Here is a 19,568-nt window from a genome sequence, read left to right as displayed (position 1 = left end):
AAAACAAAAACCTCCATTACTTGATATATACTGTATACTGTAAGCCTCCACTCAGTTATGACTGGATGACAGGAGTTGTATGGAAATGCATGAAGTATACACATATAACCTAAATCTAAACTCAAATGCAGAGATAATATGTTACAATAACATGCATCAGATGAAGATTAGTGTTGATCAGTTAGACATTCACAGTAGACCTGTATTAATGAAGTCTGATTTAGACTTAAGTCAAGGTTTTGAGTTGCCTTAACCTGATCTCAGTTTTGACAATAATCCTGAGAACCTGAAAGACTTGAAAGAAAAGAGAAAGTGACGAGTGAGAGGAGAAAATTCATTTTGTTGCAGGGAACTTTTAACTATGTTAGACATGTATTAGATACTAATGTGACATTTACAAAAATATTTATATTACTGTAGAACAAAGAAATCACTTTAAGATGCTTGTTTTATACGTATACTTTTGTGTTCACGTTTTTCTAAAACCTGCTTTATTCAAAGTCCTGTCAAGTCAATGAGTAGTTTTCTTTTGAAACCAAATTCTGCAAAATTGCTTTAGAACTTTATTAGGACTTAATATCTGCTTTAGATCAGTGTTTACCCTAAGAAGGATAGGGTACACTCCTTCCTTTCCACATTATGACATATATTGTGGAAGGTAAATTCAGTCACTTCAAGTGCTGGAGAGAAATGATTCAGTGTCGATGGTACTGACAATGGCAGAGGAAAATATGCAGCCATGTCACCACCCTGGTCTCAGAAGGTAATAACAGGGTCTGTACCATGTGATCAGCTGAAGGTCAGGTGATTTCACAAGATAAGGCATTCATCTTTGCTGAAACTATGACAACCCCAACTCATATTTCATTGCCATTGTCTTCCATCACTTCATCTGTGTCCACTTGTTCGCTTGCTGAGGAGTAAAACAGGTAATGTAGTCATGTTACAACAATGCTATTGCACCATGTTTTTATTGAAATGATCCAAGGTTAGAAGACATTTAATGGACTTCAACTTAGTGTCCGTTCAATAAACAAAACAAATCAATAATCCATTAACACTCCAATAAGTAAACAAGTATGACAAAGTATGTCAAATAAATACTTGCGCCTCCTCTGATGTAAAATACACCATATCCATTTATAAATTAAGGCGGAATGCAGTTTTGTCTGACTGCCCCTAAAACAAATTCACTTGCATCTGTCATGCAAATCCAACTAAACTGCTGAGAAAACTAAGCAGTAACATGTCAGTAGAAAAAAGAAATTATCAAAAAACGATGACAGTCCAACACTACAACAAATGTCTATCACCTGCTTTGAGCAAGTCACCAAGTATTGCACAAAGTTAAGGATTGTGACACAAACATAACATGGAAATACTAAATCAAAAAGCACTTTTAAGAGGAAAATCTGAAGCTGTGTGATGGAAATACTCCTTTCAGAGATCGATTAAATAGATTAACTACCCATTTAATGAAGTGTTAGGTGAATTATTGCTGGGGAGGGAATTGGGTTTTAAAAGTGAATCCTAAAAAAGTGTGAGCAGGTACTGTCCTCAAAATCATTAGCTACTTCCGAGTGGTTCCTCTGTTCAATTTATGGTTGGCTTAAATAATTTTGTAAACAATTACAGTACTGATGCTAATACTCCACATTTCAACCGCCGTAGAGAACAAAACAATCTACCAAATTCATCACTAGAAAAAGATGAGCAGTGATATGACAATAACGTTGTCTGAATGGACGATATGAAAAGTGTTTGACTGAGCATGTAAACAAAGCTAAGTCCTCACTAATTAACAGTAAAGCCATCAGACAAATATCAGCTCAATGGGTTTGGATCTAAAAGCCTAAAACGTTTTTCTCATGTCATCAAACACAGCCCATCCCAAACAGCTAGGTATCAAAAAAGCAGATTTACTAAGTCAGGTGACAATAAATAATCCTGACATTCAACTCACAACTGCCTAAAAGACAACTGCACCAAAAGTGACCACAAACAGCTTCAATTTGCTAATTATGTTACTCTTCAGTGGTTTATAATTATCTGGCCATGTCAGAAATGTTACTTCATAAAATGTCTGCTGTACAACTTTCCTTCAAGTGTCTGTGCACAGTTTAAATAACCTTATATCCATTAACATTGGTCCATATGTTGTTAATCTGTCAAAAATTTTTTTAGCCTGTTTTGGTTGTTAAAACACTGTGTAACCATAGTCCGTTTTTGCGTGACCAGGGATCTTTATATCAGCGCCGCAGATTTACTACTAGAAAAATAACAGAACAAAACTCCAAACCAAATCTAAAAAAGGTAAATAAAAAAAGAAACAAACGAACAAAACTTTCAGCAAAACAAAATAAAATTTAATGGTTTATGTTCAAAGTGAAACAACCAAAAACAAAAGAAATGGATCAAAAGAAAGCAAATCTAAACTGAAATCATTAACAAAGGCCATTAATTTCTCTACAAACTTGAGATAAGAACTCGTTAAAACAAGTTTGTAACTTACATTGTAACAAATAAAAATCTAAGCCTCTACAAAGAAAAAGAAAAAAAATCCAAACAAAAAGAAATCAAATTAACTCAAAATGAAAGAAAAACAAAACAGAACGGCAAACTGAGTCTGAATGATGTTGCTCTCAGTCAGTTGTCAGATATAGCCTTAGTACCTGTTCAAAAAAAATAAAATAAAATAAAATAAACAAACCAAAAAAATCTAAAAAGATGTGAATTTACCTTGTGAAAATCTGCGGAGAAAAAACTCTTCTGGGTTATAGGATCAAATCTTCTCCCTGTCTTTGGTCCATCTCAATACTCTACTCACTGACGGGGGATCATTTCAACAGGACGCTCCTGAAATATAACTCAGAATAGAATAAAAAGACACTTTACATAGGGATAACAAAAAAAAACCTTTCCCTCCAGAGCTTGTCATGTTTAAAACTGTTCAACTGGTTGGAGGGTGAGCAAAAGTCATAGATTAACATCAAAAAACTGATATTCATAGTAACCTAAAACAGACTCGTTAAAAGTGCTTTGCTCTTAGATTGACTCAAAAGACAGTGAGTGGCATTGTAGGTTTGTGTGTCCGCTGGATGATCGTTTAAGGCATCTTTCTACTTATGATGAGGATCCAGGACAAAGCACTGCTTTCCCAAAATGAAACAACCACTGGCTCCTGGCAACATATTGTTCTTCACCTTCTTTAGACACTGAATTATTCACTCAAACTTCAATACGTGGAGAACAATTTGCAGGGCTTTCCTCACGCTCTGTATTTTCAGTGCACTGTTTGCCTGCCTCTTTATCTAGTTCCCACAGTACATGCAACACAAATGGACAGTATTTTATTTTTTTAAGGTCATTTTCAAATGTTATCTTGGGGGTATCTTGGGATTTTGCCCTGTAAATCCTCTCCCTAAAAATTAAAACTACTGAGTGTCCACAAGCCCCAAAGCATGACTATAAAGATGAAAAAAACAAAAGAAAAAGAAAAAAAAATCAGCTAGACACTCTTTTAGACGAGTACAAAGGTGCAGAAGAGCGAACGTCTCATTTAACTCTGAATACACTAAAACCCAAAGTGATGTGCCAGACTTAAACTTTCGCTCAATCAAATAAAAGCCTGGCGCAGGTCATTTCCCCTCCCGCCTCCTCCTCTACACCTGATTGTCCAGCCTCTCTCTATTTGTGGCCCTTGTTGGTCTTAAAGGACACTTGCAGTATCTTGTCTCCGAGCCGGTAGCCGTTGAGGCTGGCAATGGCCATGGCCGCCTCCTCGTAGTTTGTCATGGTAACGAAGCCGAAGCCCTTGCACTTGTTGTGTTGAAGTCTCGGATCACCTTGACGTGGTGACTGCGCCGAACGGGCCAAACATCTGCCACAGGATGCTCTCGTCGGCGTCCTGGCCCAGGTTGTAAATGAAGATGCACCAGCCCGGAGGTGGAGTTCCCGGGCACACTGACGCACCCATGCTGCCATGTGATCAACACCCATGGGAGAAAACCTACAATGAGAGGTTTTTCATTGAGTCGGGACATGTTACACACATACATTCAGAGACAGTAATAATACCAGTACATCTTCATGCATTTAAGAACTTTCACAACTATCACAAGTTTCCAAACTTTTTCAAATGTTTCTCCTTATTTTCCTCCAGTCCAAGATAGCATCTTCATGTTTGAGTATGACTGACGTGTTTAGTCGTTTCATGTGTACTCTCTTTAGATAAATGAGAGTTAAAACAAGCCATCACTAAGTCACTTGGTTATCACAAACAACACACAGAGCATGCGACTTGTCGAAATTACCTGTGGCTTGTCTGAAACTAGCTGTGGTTTAAAGTAAAGATAAAGTCCTACGTTCACAACTCTCTCACCTAAACCGCTGTGCTTGGTGGTGTAAGGCCCTCCGAAGCGCCGGACTGGTTGTGGTAGAGCTGAGAAATGAGCTGTGTGTTCTTGGCCTGGTTTGGGTTTGGCAGCAAATTTCACTGTGATTGGTTCAGAGGCCCCTGGTGGCTTCTGGCCGTTGAGGTTCTTGACGGCGTCCTCCGCCTCCGCGCCGCTTGTCAAAGCGAATGAAAGCCACCCCACGGGACACACCTAGGTACGAGAGAGGCAGCTGGTGACTGCCTATTCTAATACGAGCAGCGCAACTACATTTCAGAGTGAATATAGCTGCTCTCTGGTGCTACTGTTACTGTAAGGAATTTTAAAAGCAAGGAAGTCATTCACCTGTCGTACCTGTACCCTGATCAACAAGTACCCGGGAATTAATGATGCGTCCGTAACGTGAAAACATGTCCTCCACGTCTTTCTGGGTCATGGACTTTGGCAGGCCGCTGATATACAGTTGGCATCCTTTATTGTATCAGAGCTGGGCCGTGCATATGAAACCTGGTAACAGGAAGCAACAATCACCTGATTAAAACGCTGATACACATGTACAAAGTAAAGTAACAAAAAAACTATCAAGAGTACAACAAGCACTTAGAGCTACTGCACTGTTACCAAATCATTCATCTGAAAGGTGTTGTCTATTTATTAAAAACAAACTTTTGGACTATCAAAAGAAAACAAAATAAAATTCTCTGATAAACAAACTGTCCCCTAAGTGGTTTAAGTTATTAAGTCTTCCATCTGAGCAAAAATGAGTGAAGTCAGAAAGCATAAAACGAACATTACAGCAACAAAAAAATGAAATCAAACTGATCAAAAAGGTACTTTTTAAAAGAATTAAATACACAAAATACAGAATCTGACCAGAATGTGTCAAATAAAATAAGTGAAATTAAAATCAAACTCAACAGACATGTCAGATAGGGCAGTAAGTGAGCTGTAAAAGCAGTATCACTTCCTCGGGCTGACATGTACTAGCTAGTTAGCGGACAGCACAGGAGCCACAGGAGAGTTATATGACATGACATCTTTGGTTGAGAATTGTAGAACACCTTATTGCACGTTACCTTGATAGTTTTGGACTGTAGCCTTAGTCCATTCAGTGTACTGATAGCTCTGTCTGCATCACTAGGGTTAAGATAGTTAACAAATCCGTACCCTAAACTGTGGCCTAGAGAAAAAAAAAAGGAAACAATAAAATAAAACAAAAAAACGTTGTATAGTTCAAAAAAAGCTGCAAACAAATAAATATTTAAAACAAAAACAAATCTTAACATTGCATGCTAGTCTAAACAAACAAACAAAGAAACTGTCTACAATTAAACAGGGTTGGACTGGTTGGAATAAATAAAACAAGTCTGTGGTGGTGAAAGGCTTTGAGTGAACTACTACCCAACTCAAGCAAGAAATCAATTTGGGAAATCTTTCAAATAAAAGTTACATTATAAATCAGGACAGAGGAGCCAGAGAACAGCCCTTTAGTAGATACCCTGCCCATAAAGACAAACTCATTTGAAAATGACTGACAGGCCAAACTATTCTCTAAGACATAAAGCTGGATCACTACTGATATACTCAGAGGTTCTTGCCACAACTTGTATTTATTTTTTTTGCCAAGTGTGTAACAGGAATCCATTGCCATTTAAAAAGAAAATCATGTGTTTAAGCGTCGATCTGGTCTGTCACAGGTCTTATCGCTTCAGAGCGTAGCATACCTGCAACTTTGTCTCGAATCAGCTTGGCAGACTCCACCTCTCCGATGCTGCTGAAGAGGCTCCGCAGCTCATCCTGCGTCATGCTCTGAGGCAGGTAGTTCACTATCAGGTTGGTCTTGGCATCCTTCCCCTCGTCCCCTCCCATGTGGTCTTCATAACCGTTCGACATGTCATACACCTCCTGCAAGTCAGCCAGGTGGGCCGAAAAAACACGAAGCAAAGTAAGCACGCAGCGTAGAAAGAACAAAAAAAAAAAATTATAAAAAGCTTTAACAGACACAAAAGCCTGCAAACTTTACACATACACAGGTAATATGTAAAAGATGTCCACTAAAAGAAGTAAATTCAAACAAATTATTTTCTAATTAAATTGCTGCCAGCAGCACAAAGTCAAAGTCAGAGTGAATAGTGTCCCATACACGTCCTATATTTTATACTCTGCAGGCTTCACTGACCTCGCCTCTACCCTGCTACCTCAAACGACCCCATTACATCACTGACACAGAAAGCAGAGCACACAGTGGGTATAATAACACAACAGGAGGTGCATGCTATCTGGAAAGCTCCCATGTAATACAACATTTTTATCTCAAGAAATGTTTAAAGTTTTTTTCCCCCCACATATGCTCTTTAAAAAAAAAAGACCAATCTGTTTGTGGCTAATCTCTCAAGCGTTATGCAAATTCATGAAAAGCACACAGAATTACCAGTCGACTGGAAGAACCAGGGACTAAATTTAGTTCCTGCATGAAAAAGTCCCTGCTCCAGGGGGTAGTGCTTTCAGGAACTTGGGACAGTGGAGTTTGGAGGGCTGACTGTTGCTGACTGATCACACACAGATGCAGCAGCTGCTTCAACTTATGTACCACTCCATTCATAAGAAAGAAAGTAGTGTTGATATTAGGAGGAGGAGCAGACATTTCTTGTTATTTATTAACATTAAACACAAGGTTAGGCTTTGTCGTCGGCTTCCTGGCTTTTTAAAGAGTGCAATAAGGAGAGTGCATGTGAATGTGCTGCAATGAAAGATCAACGTGAGCGAACGAGAGAAATTTTATTTGCTGATCATAAAACACTAAGTAGAGTGCTTAGTTTGGAGACAGTTTCAGTTTCTTTTTCCACCTCCGTATATCTCCCTCTCATTCATTTATGACTGTGTTGTCATTTCCTTGTGTTTGACAACTGCACCACAATTTTTTCCAACTAATTCGTCTAATCTTCACACATCCTCAGATGCAGTGGAAATACAAAGAGTAATGTGCAAAAAAGACTCCTGGAACTTTCTGCTCACAAAGGGCTAACAATGTACATGCGGTGTAATTATAGTTCAATACAACAGAATAGCAGGGGGCGAAACATTTAAGGTCACATAATGGTAACTATTACACAAGCATGTGACTGAATTTAAGCTGCAAATTGGTCTCAGTGTAGTGGTTTACACTAAGACGATGTGAAATTTAAACTAAGGAATTCAATATAAAGGCCATACACAAAAGGTTAGTATTTGCAAAGAATGTAAGTAACTGTTTTATCCCCAGATTACCTTAATCACATGTTAGACTGCGGTCTTTTCAACCAATCTGAGGGGTCAGAATAGTTAAGTAAACAATGTAATCTGCTCAAAATAAGAATGAAGCATCACCTCATTATACTTATAAAACATTACTTCCGCTATCTGTTTAGTGGGGTGTACCATGGTGGACACATTTGCTGGACTCTGAAATAGGATCAGGCTCGAAATGGGAACCGATCCAGCGGTCGACCTGACAGTGGTCCATTCATGCAAGAGAAAGGTTGTGATTGTGTATTCTGGTGGGTAACATACACTGCCTCAGAGGATGAAGGAGAGTCCTGTATTAAACCAGTAAACATGGGCAAAGCTGGTGGGAGCTGGCACGCGCGTTTGTTTTTGAATACTCTTAATGCCACCTCACTTGTAAAGAATATAAAACCATTAGTTTTACCAGAATAAGTGAGTATAGTCTTCATCTTGTACACAAATTTATAACAGGGCTCTGTCCAATTCTCAGTATGGTGAGTCTGTATATTCAATTCAGTTAACTCAGTTGATAAGGTCACATGCTGCAGCGTATGGTTTGAATGGGAGCAGAGATCTCATACTCACTTTCAAGTACTTAATGTGTCCTCGACGAACTGCCATGAAGACACTTCACTGCTCCTAAGGCTGGATGGGGACAAAAATCAAAAGGCTCAGTGGGGCATTGAGCAAATAAGCATAAGAACATGGCATAAAGAAAATATAGACGTCACAAATATGTGATACCTTTTTTTAAAAAAAGCAAAAACACAACATCGGCAACAATTTATGAAACCATTTTGCAAGGTTGTCAACTCTTCAGAGTCATGTAGGAGGTTGTAAAGAGGGCAGACATGTCATCGTGTGTCACCAATGTCTCCTTTCTTTGGTAATGAGTTTGCATCATTTGTGAACTGCTGCATGCTTACACAACATCCTGCATGTTGCTGTGCACAGTGCTTGAGAACTTGTCATTAATATCACTGCATAGATGAGCCAGATGTGTAGGTGGCTATATTTTTTGTAATGGTCAGTTTATCATAAAATTAATGCAAGATCTGCAGTGTTGGTATGTCTGGCTTCAGCCAGTACAACTGAAAAAGGTGGTCAGTCTCATGCTTTGGTTAAAGTGGATATTACATTTTCCTCTCACACCTCTGGCAATGCAGAGCACATCCACCTTTTTATTTGCAGAGTAAAATCTGTCATGTGTAAGGTCATGTTAAACACTCTTTAGACCACTGTATGATCATGGTAAACATGGAGGGTGGGAACCTCCCAATGAAACAAAACATTGATTGTCAGGAGAAAAAAAAGGGTCTGTTGGATTTTCACAACTAAGGCTAATTTCAGGGCTTATACAAAGTTAACCAAGTTAAATTTAAGCCCCTTTAATAACATATACAATTAAATTTAATATTGGTGTAACGATCATTCTGCCCAAAGTATTAAAATAAGATGGAAAACCAACAGGGATTAAATCACCTAGAATTAGTTGTTATCATATCACATTTTTCCAGCACTTCCCAGCAGTATATAATAATAACTCTTAATAATATGATTAATTAAATCGACGCAACCTGGACTCAAATAACCATAGTAGCACTGACAGATGGATTATGCAATAAAAGATGCTTCATTCATTCAAGGATAGATAAAATATTTACGAATCTAGATTTTTCTTCAGAGATTTTTTAAAAACTTTCTGATATATATACCCTGAATTTTAAGGAAAAAACTCACATAATATCTCAAAGAATTACCCCAGATAAAAACACAAGCTGTATTTCCCTGTAAGATAACCAGGTCCAGTTGAGGCATTGGATGGCAACAACTGACATGGAGAAAGTTTGGGTATGTTGTGGTGTTTCAGTTTAAAAGTGTTTTTAAATTATTAAGTAATGAGCACCACTGCTCTTAATGTAAACCCACTCTGCAGTGTTAATATTTAGCATAGTACTCCACTGAAAAGTGGAGCTGTTGTAGGAGGTTTAGGGCAGAATTTGTACAACAGTAATTGAAAACACCTCAGCTGGTGTCCCCACAACTTTACCTGCTTTCTCTGGACAACCTCACTGTAGCACTTGAACACCACTTATAGCTCATACTGAGACAGACGCTGAGGATGTTACAAAAAACAGTGCCACAAACAGACAACATTGCTTTCGAATAAACGTTACATGGTGAACAACTAAAGACGGCTAATATAAAAATTTCAACAGACACAGCTTCAAACTGCACTCTGCTACCACAAATCCTGCTTTAGTATTGCATTTTCGTTTTTTTTTCTCTTTTGCTTTCGTATCAATTCACGAGTAGCTCTCCATCTCGGAAACGTGCAGAGGCCTGATTAGCATGTCTAGCATTAGCAAGCTAGCAGCAGCATGCTCGCTCCTCTGTGATTAGAAGAGTAGGCAAATGTCTAATCATGCTCGACAAAAACAGGTATTACTTATCTACATCTTAACGCATACCGATTAAGACAGCCACTCGCACTGCGGTAGGAGGATAGCTTACGTGGCGCTCTCTTACCGGCTAGCTAACGCAAAGCACCGTGGCCCTATTTTGAAGAGCGTTGGATCACTGCGTTTCTGTCCCCGCGCCTAAACCCCAGCGGCCTGCTAACAGGCCACGGAGGCTAACGTTAGCCACCGTTACCTGACCGGTGGTTACAAAGGGCCGCAAGAACGGCACGGCAGTAATTTGACAAACATACAAACGTCGAGATATCAAAGTATACAGCTGAGACTTGTCAACATGTCAAATCTTACCAGCTTATTGGGCGTAGTTGATGTTTCTGCTTTCCTCTCCTATTATTTTTTTCTCCCTTGGCAACGTTCACTTCCCTCCAAGTCGACCTCACGTAGAAGACGAGTAGAGGAAGGAGCTACGTGACTATCCTCGCCACGCCCACTCTCGCCCGGCCACGCCTCTGCAGAGGAGCCGGCGAGGTCAACATCCATGGTCAGCATACACCCAGGTTAACTGTTCACTTTGTAGTTTGTGGTGCTGCTCAACTATACTGCGCTAGGCAGAGAGTTGTTGCTGTGCCTTTTTTTAAGACTCCATTAGCTTTATGTGTACATAATAAACTAAAATACTCTATATCAACTTTCAGCTTCAAGTTTCTTTTGATCCTGGAGGAAATTTAGTTTTTGAGCAGGCATTAATCAGTGTATTGACGTATAGGTTCAGGTCTAGTGTAATATGCAACCAGTACACAGACTTGGTACACTATAACACTTGCAGAGAACATCAAACTTATGGGACAATACTAAGAGTGCAGCATATAATGAACAAACAAAAATATGTGGTAAATATAAGGGGCATGTATACAGATCATGAAGTAGTGTTGTAATCAACAGCTTAGTGCAGGTAAATTAGTTTTAGTTTTAGTTTATTGTCCCCTTCAGAAATATCCCTGACAAACAATGAAATATTACATATAGAGACAGTGAGAATTGTGCTGTGTATACAATAATAACACACACTCACAATCAAAAATCAAGGTCAACACAATATAACCTTACATACCTAAACACAAATCATTGTGTAACATTGATTTGTTTAACACTGGTATACTGGAAAATATGAGGGAGAGCTCCAGGCATGTGTAGGCAAAACATAATGATAGCAACAGCTCATATTCACCAAAGAGAAGCTGTGATACATCACTATGAATTTGATTGTCCCTTTATTACCACTCGGCCTCATCATACTACATTGCTGGGCCTAAAAATATAATGACTGAATGGTGCAACAGTATATTTAAAGCAATAAACAACTTTCCATAAACCTCCACCATCTTTTTGGTGTCATATATTCAGTAATGAACAACACAAATGTATTACATGCATAGATTTTTCACTTATATGTTGCATGTTTTGTAGTGTACTGAAGCAAACCAGTATTAATTGTGCAGTAGTGGAACAGGTGAGAAAGAGAGAGAGAGAGAGAGGTCACAGTCACAGTGCTGCCCCATCTGTCACAGTGTCTTTAGTTTTTGTCCAGTACCTGATATTGTATATGCGGTTGGCCCCTCATCAGCTGTGCCACTGTCAAAAACACAATCACCTAGAGGATAAGAGGAGATTCAGGAGAAGAAGATTCAGATTAACTGCCAAATTAAACAATAATTCATTTTTGAAACTTAGCAGACACATTTTCTATTAAAATAATTAAATGGCACGATACTGCAGCAGGACAGTTAATCAATAATGCTTGCACAATGTTTTTAATGAAAAGCACCTTGACCACTAGTAGTCCATGAAGGGATTTCATGTCTGCAGTGTAAGAATGTGACTCAAATAGAGCAAAAGTGTTCATCCAGCAAACGCAACTCAAACTTACTTTTAATATATATAATCTACCAATGGGTCAAATTACTATGTGTAGAAGTGAAGAACTGATCGGTGAAGAAGCTACAGAAATATCTACAGTTTGTCTCAGCTCTATGATGTTTTTCTGAGCTCTTTGTTTTGGTTTTATGGCCTGTTATTTCCCTGTTTTGGTCCATTCTGTTATTATTAGCACACTGCAAGAGCAGAAATTACTGAGTTAGCTTATCAATAGAAGAGTAATTGGCAACAATTCCAATCACTTTTAAAGCAAAATACAATTTGGTCAAAATAAAAATAATAAAAAATATATTATTGCAGCTTTAAGGAACTGCCAGTCTAATAACAAAAGCTCCTCTGTATCTGTGTTTCATTTTTAATTTGGTGTACATATAAAGTGTACACAGAATCAACAGTCATAAGGTGTTTCTTACCTCTACCAGAAAAACCACTGGGGAGCCCCAGATGATAAAATTCAGCACAAACTGTAAAACCTTCTCCATCTTCACTTGGCAGCCCTGAAAGAGTGAGACATTAGAAAAGAAACACACAGAAACAGAGAGGACCAATCAGACATCTATGCTGGAGTGTTTTTATCTTTACAAGCACTGAATTTATCTTGATGTCTACCTTTGTGTAAAGCTGCCATGGCTGGTCCACAGTGCCATTGCAGGAGGGGAAAGTAGAGTTGCAGCAGCTGTGAGGAACAAAGAGTCCTCCAGTCCGGTTAAACCAGGAGGTTTTAAGCCAGTCACTGTAGTCATGGATGCCGCAACACTGCAACTATTAGGGGTCATAACATAAAACGCCCAGTCACTATCAAACTATAAAAAACCCCAGAAATCTTACCAGTAGACCTCAAGGAAACGTGAGAGTTGTTATGGGCAGGATTTTGGTTTGATCCATCTCCTGTGAGACAAAGTGAGTTCATGCATGGATGATTTGAGGCCACAACCAAGTGTCACAAGACCACAGTCTGTTACGGTTACTATACACTACAGACACTTCTTCTTCTTCTTGAGTAGAGACTACTTCAAGAGACAGCACCCTCTGCTGGTTGTAAAGAGAAGTGTAAAAGCTTACAGCACCTGGTATTCCCAGGCAGTCTCCCATCCAAGTACTAACCAGGCCCGACTCTGCTTAGCTTCCGAGATCAGACGAGATCGGGCATATTCAGTGGTATGGCCGTAAGCAATGACAGCCTTGACAAACATGTCCTTTATAGGTCAGGTAACATCATGTACTCTACCAATGTATGTGATAACTGGAATGGACTGGACACTCACCTCCTCTTGTGTAGCATCCACAGTTCGAGAGTTGGGGTCCTGGCTGCCGCCCGTGTAATTCTGAAACACTCCACGGAGGGAAGTTATCTCAGAATCCAGCTAAAGAAGAATGCAGAGGACACAAAGAACACAACATGACTTATCTGCCAACTAATAATCTAACAACTCCAGTTCAGTGCACATGAACTTTAGTGTAACTTGTGTACCTTTGTAGAGTGGAAATAAGCCAACGCTGATGCCGTACCCTCCAGACAAAAGACCACAACTAGTAGATAAACAAACTGGAGAAGAAAACACTCCATTATGTACAGTCCAAACACAGATCCCCTCATCCATACACACGCCGACAATCTTACCAGTCCCTGCAGACAGGTGGAATCCCTGAGGCTCAGCCACGAGCCGAGGCACCCGCTGGCCAATAGGAAAGCAGCGCTTGCGAGAGCGAAGACAGCTGGCAGGATGATGTAGGCGTTAGAAAAATATAAGCTGTTCTGTGTGTATTTCATCAGCAGATAGACGCCGCTCAAGCCCACTACCAACCCTACCACCTAAAAGTTAAAAAAAAGAAAAGAAAGAAAGACTGTTGGCTTTTTCTTTCTTGATTCAATATGACATCACAGACAGTATGCCTCTGCACTCACTGAGAACAAGAATCTATTCATACAGAGTATTGCTACCTGCTTTCCTCCATCATTATTAAGGGAATAATCTGTTTGTTTAATCCATTTAAAACAACAACTTGTGGCTTTACAGAGAATTTGGTAGTGATCTATTTCTTGTTTGGAAACAGTGACAGCATGACTCCATGTCATGGGAAATCAACTGACTAAATGTAGTCTCCTAACAGGATAAGGACATTTTAAGTTTAAGATTTTGTCCATAATATTCTGAAAACAAATTTCTCTGGTAATGATTTAAAACTGATTAATCAACATGAATTCTCCAGACAGCCATGAGGGAGCTGGTCACTTCTACTTTCCACAAGTTGTGTGTGTGTGTGTGTGTGTGTGTGTGTGGCCTGCTATTTTCAAACTTTATTTCTGAACTTTCTCCAAAAACTCTGTCACCACAGCATAAGCTTATTACAAGAGATCTGAGTTACATGACCGTGACTCAGCCCTGTAAAGTAAAACAAAACAAACACACGAATAGCCTGAATACAAAACAGTTTACAGTTTAAGGTTTGTTTGTTTTTTTGAACACTTAGCCCACGTGACGACCGACAGTTTTTTTTTTTTTTTTTTTTGGTGAATGTGCCCTGCAGTTTTCACACTGCAGCTACTTCCTTTAAAATCACGCGCACTTGTGCACTTTTGTGTCATATGACCTATGAGACTCAAACATGTACATTATATTATATAGCGAAATACATTTACACATAACAAATATAGCTACATAGAGCCTCTTCCTCTTGTAACCCGTTTACATTATTTAAATAAAGTGTAACGTAGAAGCAGCACGTAAAATTAAAAACTAGCATAAATGACAACCTCGTTTATAATTATAACATGTGAAAGATGCAGTATAAAAGAGGAATACAATACAACAGTAATAAAGTCTCACCTACCCACAGAAGTTGACACGACAACTGAAGTACTGTTTTGAAAGCGTCTCTTCTCTGGTCACTCATTTTCACACTTCAAGACCACTGAGGCACGAGCGCGCGATAATTGACGCAACCTGAAGAAGTGTTCACGTGAAGACGGCGCAATCGTAGCTCAGTCAAACTTTTATGAAATAAATGACAGTCTATGTTCTGAAAAGCGGGAGAGTAGGAGGCACGCAAGTTTTTATTGTCCCACAGGCTGGTGCAACTTTCCTTCCGCATTATATCCAAAGTTCAGCTTTCCCCACAGAACGCGGAAACTTGTGTGCGGTTTGAGGAGACAACGCCACACAACCGGTTTGAGGAAAATGTTTTGGAATCAGCACTGTGGCTCTGAGGACTCTTTAGAAGACCCTGCAGAAGACCTGACATCCTGTGCATGATGTGCAGTGACGCTTATTATTCAAATGCCCCTAACGGTGCAGGCCAACAGTCACCTGTGTCTACTGGACATGCTCGTGTGTCAGTGTTGTTGCAGTCTTACATCTGATCAACACTGCCCTCAAACATACTGCATTCAAACAAATGTAGTACATTAAAAATACACTATTTACCAATGGAATGTAGAGGTGCTTTAATAACAATTAAACTGTGAAACTCTTAAATGGTGCCCTAAAGTTTATAAGGAAGGATGAGTTGTTTTAGAAGAATTAGTGTGTTTTTGTTTGTGCTTGGTGAGGTTAGTGTGAGCTCTGTGTTCAGTGGTCTGTGTCAGAGTCTCTTCTTCTTCAGCAGCTGCAGTCAGTTCCTGCTGTAACAGCTCAGTGTCTCTGCAGTCTGACTGAGGGAGGTTTTTGTACGACTACAAATCACTGTGTGAACACTGGTCCACTGTGTACACTCTGACAGTAGTAAACTGCAGCATCTTCAGCCTGAACTCCACTGATGGTCAAAGTGAAGTCAGAGTCGCTTCCACTGCCACTAAACCGAGCTGGTGTTCCTGATTCATGGTCACTTACAACACTTATTAGGAGCTTTGGAGGCTGTCCAGATTTCTGCTGATACCAGTGCAGACACTCAGCAGCAGCAGCAGCAGCAGCACTAGCACAGTATACATCAACATCTTGGCTGGTTTTACAGGTGATAGTGACAGTGGATCCTGGAGTAAATGTCACTACTGGAGGCTGAGTCACAGTCACCTGACCGCTGCATCCTGCAGACAAAAACAAATCATTCCTTTATCAGCAGAAAGAAATGAGAGAAAAGGCAGCACATCGTGTTTGAAATGTTGCTGAGTGAATGAACCTGTAAAACAGCAGCAGCATGCAAAGCCTCCTCTCTATGGAAATGACTTCTCTGCTCTCAACACACTGAAGGCAACGTGGGACACTGAGTCAGGAGAAATACTGCTTGGATTTACACTAAATATCATCTTAATGGAATAGGAAAAATAAATCAGAAGGAAATTTGCGGATTTTCAGGATCTGGATTAAAATGGTGTCACTTCTGTTGATACAATATGTGTATTTCTTTCCCTTGTTTTTAACTGTAGGGTATGTACACATACATTATAGTTTTGAAAACTTTTTATCATACTCTTGTAATTCTAAATATTTTTGAAGCATCCTGTTTTTTGTAAACTTTAAAGTTCTGTTAAATTGTTTTTGAAATCATTTTTCAATATGAATTTCTTGTAGGGGAAAATGAACAGTTTGTCTCTCGGTTTTGAAAAGTTTAAAAAAAGGCTAAAATGAAATTAATACATTTAGAAATTTCAGGCCGCATGACTGATAATTGTGTACATTATAACAAAGTATTAATTATGCAGATTAAAGGTGAATTTTCAGTGGATAGGTTCTTGTTGACAGTGCAGGAGGTTTTTGTACGGCCACTTAATGACTTTGTATCACTGTGGTACACTTTTGGTGGAGGAACCAAACTCATCATTCACTGTAAGTATCAGAATTTTCTCATTTCTACAACAGAAAACATTAAACTAAATTTAGCATCAGAATGTGAAGAAATAAAAATTTATTTTTTGGATCTTTAATATGATGTGGATATTTTGTTACTAATCAAGTCTGGCTAACATCACATTTTGGGTAAATATTTTTCATGTTTGATGCAATTTTACAGAAAATGATATAGTTTGGTGTAAGTAATTAAAATGTTCTCATATTTTAACTGAATATTTGTTTAACACAATGTGTTTGTGAAATTTGTCCATGGAAGATTTTAACATTTAAAAAATTACATCAGCTGACTTTCTTAATTAATCTTAATACATTAATTAAAAGTTAATTAAACTTAATTAATCAAAATTAAACACTAAAACTGTTATCAGACTATATTATACTGAAAAAGAAGTGAGTGAGTTTACATGTTCATCAAATCCAGTTTTAGTTTGCGCTCACAGTTCATTAGTTTGATGTAGTGAAAAGGAAGTGAAACAGACAGATGACAAAGTCTTTAACTGTGTACAGACATTACACTTTTCTCCACAACAACATCATTGCAGAGATGAGTTTTTTACTGTCAAACATTATAAAGCAGTTATGAGCATTTTGTGTAATGATCATTTATGAAACTTGCAAAATGAAATTTTACCATTTTATGTGTTGAACCTTCATTTTTTCCCGTTTCTTGCCTCCTCTCCTCTGTCTGATCACAGTATCATAAAACACAGTGACTCCTCAGTAGTGTTAACCTCTGTCATGTATCATAAGTGTGTCATGTTCAGCTGTGTGTCCTACAGTGGAAGTTAATGTGCTCCTTGTGTGTCTCTGCTCTCTTCTCCAGCTGGCTCCATGGTCAGGCCCTCAGTCTCTCTGCTTCCCCCCTCCTCTGAGCAGCTCTCTGGGGGCTCGGCCACGCTGGCCTGCCTGCTGACTGGCTACTCTCCTCAGGGAGCCGTGGTGAGCTGGGAGGTGGACGGTACAGCGGTGACAGAGGGGGTCCTGGACAGCTCAGAGGAGGAGAAGAGCGGACGCTACAGCAGCAGCAGCACCCTGAGCCTGAGCCGGGAGCGCTGGATGAAAGGAGAGCTGTACTCCTGCAAGGTCCTCCATCATGCCCACAGCCAGATCCAGTCCCTCCGCAGGAGCCAGTGTGAGGGCTAGAGGGGCTGAGTGAAGCCCAGGACAGGAGCTGTGTGTGGGGGGAGCAGGAGGAACACACCTGCTGCTCTCATCCATATGAGTTTTAATCTTTGTAGAGGAAAGTAAAGCTTTGTGTGACAGAGAACAACACTGCTGCAAAGTGTTGGACAACAACAACTTAGAGAGCAATGTGTGGAGCTCAGCAGCTGGATGTGAGTGTGCTTAATAACTGTCTGACTGATGTTTTTGCTAATAAAGCTTCAACTGATACATGACATGATGAAGTGTTTGGTCTTTTATCTGATGAATATTTGTAAGAGATTTCAACAATCCTCTTACTAGACAAGATTTGATGATGAATGTTTAAGTTAAAGCTGCATGTTAGGAACTATCTGTGAGATTGTTTGAGTTTTATTTCGATTCATTGTGGTTCTGCTTGATGACTCTTGTGTTGTGTTCACTGGACCAGTTATTCTCCTCACAGTCTCTTCACCAACCCTCTGCACCTGCAGCAGGCTGTTTTCACTTCAGTCAAACTGAAGGAGGTTTTTGTACGACTCTAAATCACTGTGTGAACACTCCACCACCATGTGCACCAAAACAGTAGTAATCTCCAAGATCTTCAGCCTGAACTCCACTGATGGTTAAAGTGTACTGAGAACCAGATCTACTGCCACTGAATCGAGACGGAGTTCCTGAGTATAGATTTGATGCATCATATATAAGAAGCTTGGGAGCCTGTCCTGGTTTCTGAAGGTACCAACTGAGATCACCACCAATATTTGAACTCCCTGTGGCGCTGATGGTCACAGTCCCTCCAAGACTAACAGACTTGGATTTGTCAGTCTGAGTCAGAAAGTTGTTGGCAGAAGACTCTAAATTGAGAAACGAAAAATCTTAAAAAAGAAACATTTAAAGTCCATCGAACAAGGGTTCAGGCTATAACAGAAATAAAGAATAGAGAACAAAATTAAATGAAAATAAAAAGGAGAACACAGATTAGATTTGCACCAAACATTTTCAGATTCTCTCACCCTGACTGAGAAAACCCAACACGATCAGCAGAGTTACTGGAAACATCATCCTGATGCAGTTTTCAGTGTGAGTGCATGAAAACAGTTCAGACTCTCTGTGACATGAGAACTTAAACTCTGAGGAGCAGTGATGCAGAAAAGTCATGCAAAATACATTACAGAAGGCAAACACACACCTGTTCATGTGAAACAAGAAACAGTAGGAGTGACACAGAGTGAACCTTCATCTTGTCCTGATGATTATTTGACCATTTATTCAGACAAGTTCATTTAGAGAATTTTAACTTTTGTTTTTTGTCTTTAATGTGAACATTTCTCTTTTTTGTCTTTGTCCTCATTAACAGGTGTGTGGTGCCTCCTGCTGGCAAACTGTATCAATACTGACCTCAGAATGAAATGTTCATATCTATAATGTTTGACAGTGGACAAAATAATGGTCTCATCTGTCTGTATACTGAAATACAATTCACCAGCATCACAGACTGCTCCCTCTGTCTCCTCAGGTCTCTCCAGTGTTTTCTGGTGTTTTCTCCTGGCTTTCCTGGTGTCTCCACCTCCCTGGTCTGTGTGTGTGTGTGTGTGTGTGTGTGTGTGTGTGTGTGTGTGTGGGGC

At 39.4% G+C, this 19,568-nt stretch overlaps 1 protein-coding gene, 1 non-coding gene, 1 pseudogene and 1 gene segment (V, D, J or C); 1 reads left to right on the top strand and 3 right to left on the bottom strand.

The window, feature by feature from the left end:
* Positions 1–3,590: 3,590 nt before the first annotated feature.
* LOC108880179 (ELAV-like protein 1) lies at positions 3,591–10,688 on the bottom strand (annotated as a pseudogene).
* Positions 10,689–11,035: 347 nt separating this feature from the next.
* LOC108880171 (tetraspanin-3) lies at positions 11,036–15,225 on the bottom strand. The gene is made up of 7 exons (XM_018671587.2): positions 14,846–15,225; positions 13,635–13,826; positions 13,485–13,559; positions 13,279–13,377; positions 12,623–12,775; positions 12,427–12,510; positions 11,036–11,729 (listed from the first exon to the last, which is right to left on the bottom strand). The coding sequence occupies exons 1-7, from the start codon at positions 14,906–14,908 to the stop codon at positions 11,652–11,654; spliced, it is 744 nt and encodes a 247-aa protein (XP_018527103.1). The 5' UTR covers positions 14,909–15,225; the 3' UTR covers positions 11,036–11,651.
* LOC127142189 (5S ribosomal RNA) lies at positions 13,069–13,185 on the bottom strand. Its single transcript, XR_007812672.1, has one exon. It is a non-coding gene; the product is annotated as a 5S ribosomal RNA (ribosomal RNA).
* Positions 15,226–16,158: 933 nt separating the features above from the next.
* LOC108880173 (Ig kappa chain C region, B allele-like) lies at positions 16,159–18,197 on the top strand. The segment is given in 2 exon segments: positions 16,159–16,377; positions 17,624–18,197. A coding segment is annotated over 1 exon segment (312 nt).
* The last annotated feature ends 1,371 nt before the right edge of the window (positions 18,198–19,568 follow it).

The sequence above is a fragment of the Lates calcarifer genome, unplaced genomic scaffold, assembly GCF_001640805.2.
Source record: "Lates calcarifer isolate ASB-BC8 unplaced genomic scaffold, TLL_Latcal_v3 _unitig_869_quiver_1219, whole genome shotgun sequence".
In the NCBI taxonomy this organism is placed as follows: domain Eukaryota; kingdom Metazoa; phylum Chordata; class Actinopteri; family Centropomidae; genus Lates; species Lates calcarifer.
Note: the sequence above shows the minus strand (reverse complement) of the source record. Positions and strands in the feature narration are given on the sequence as shown.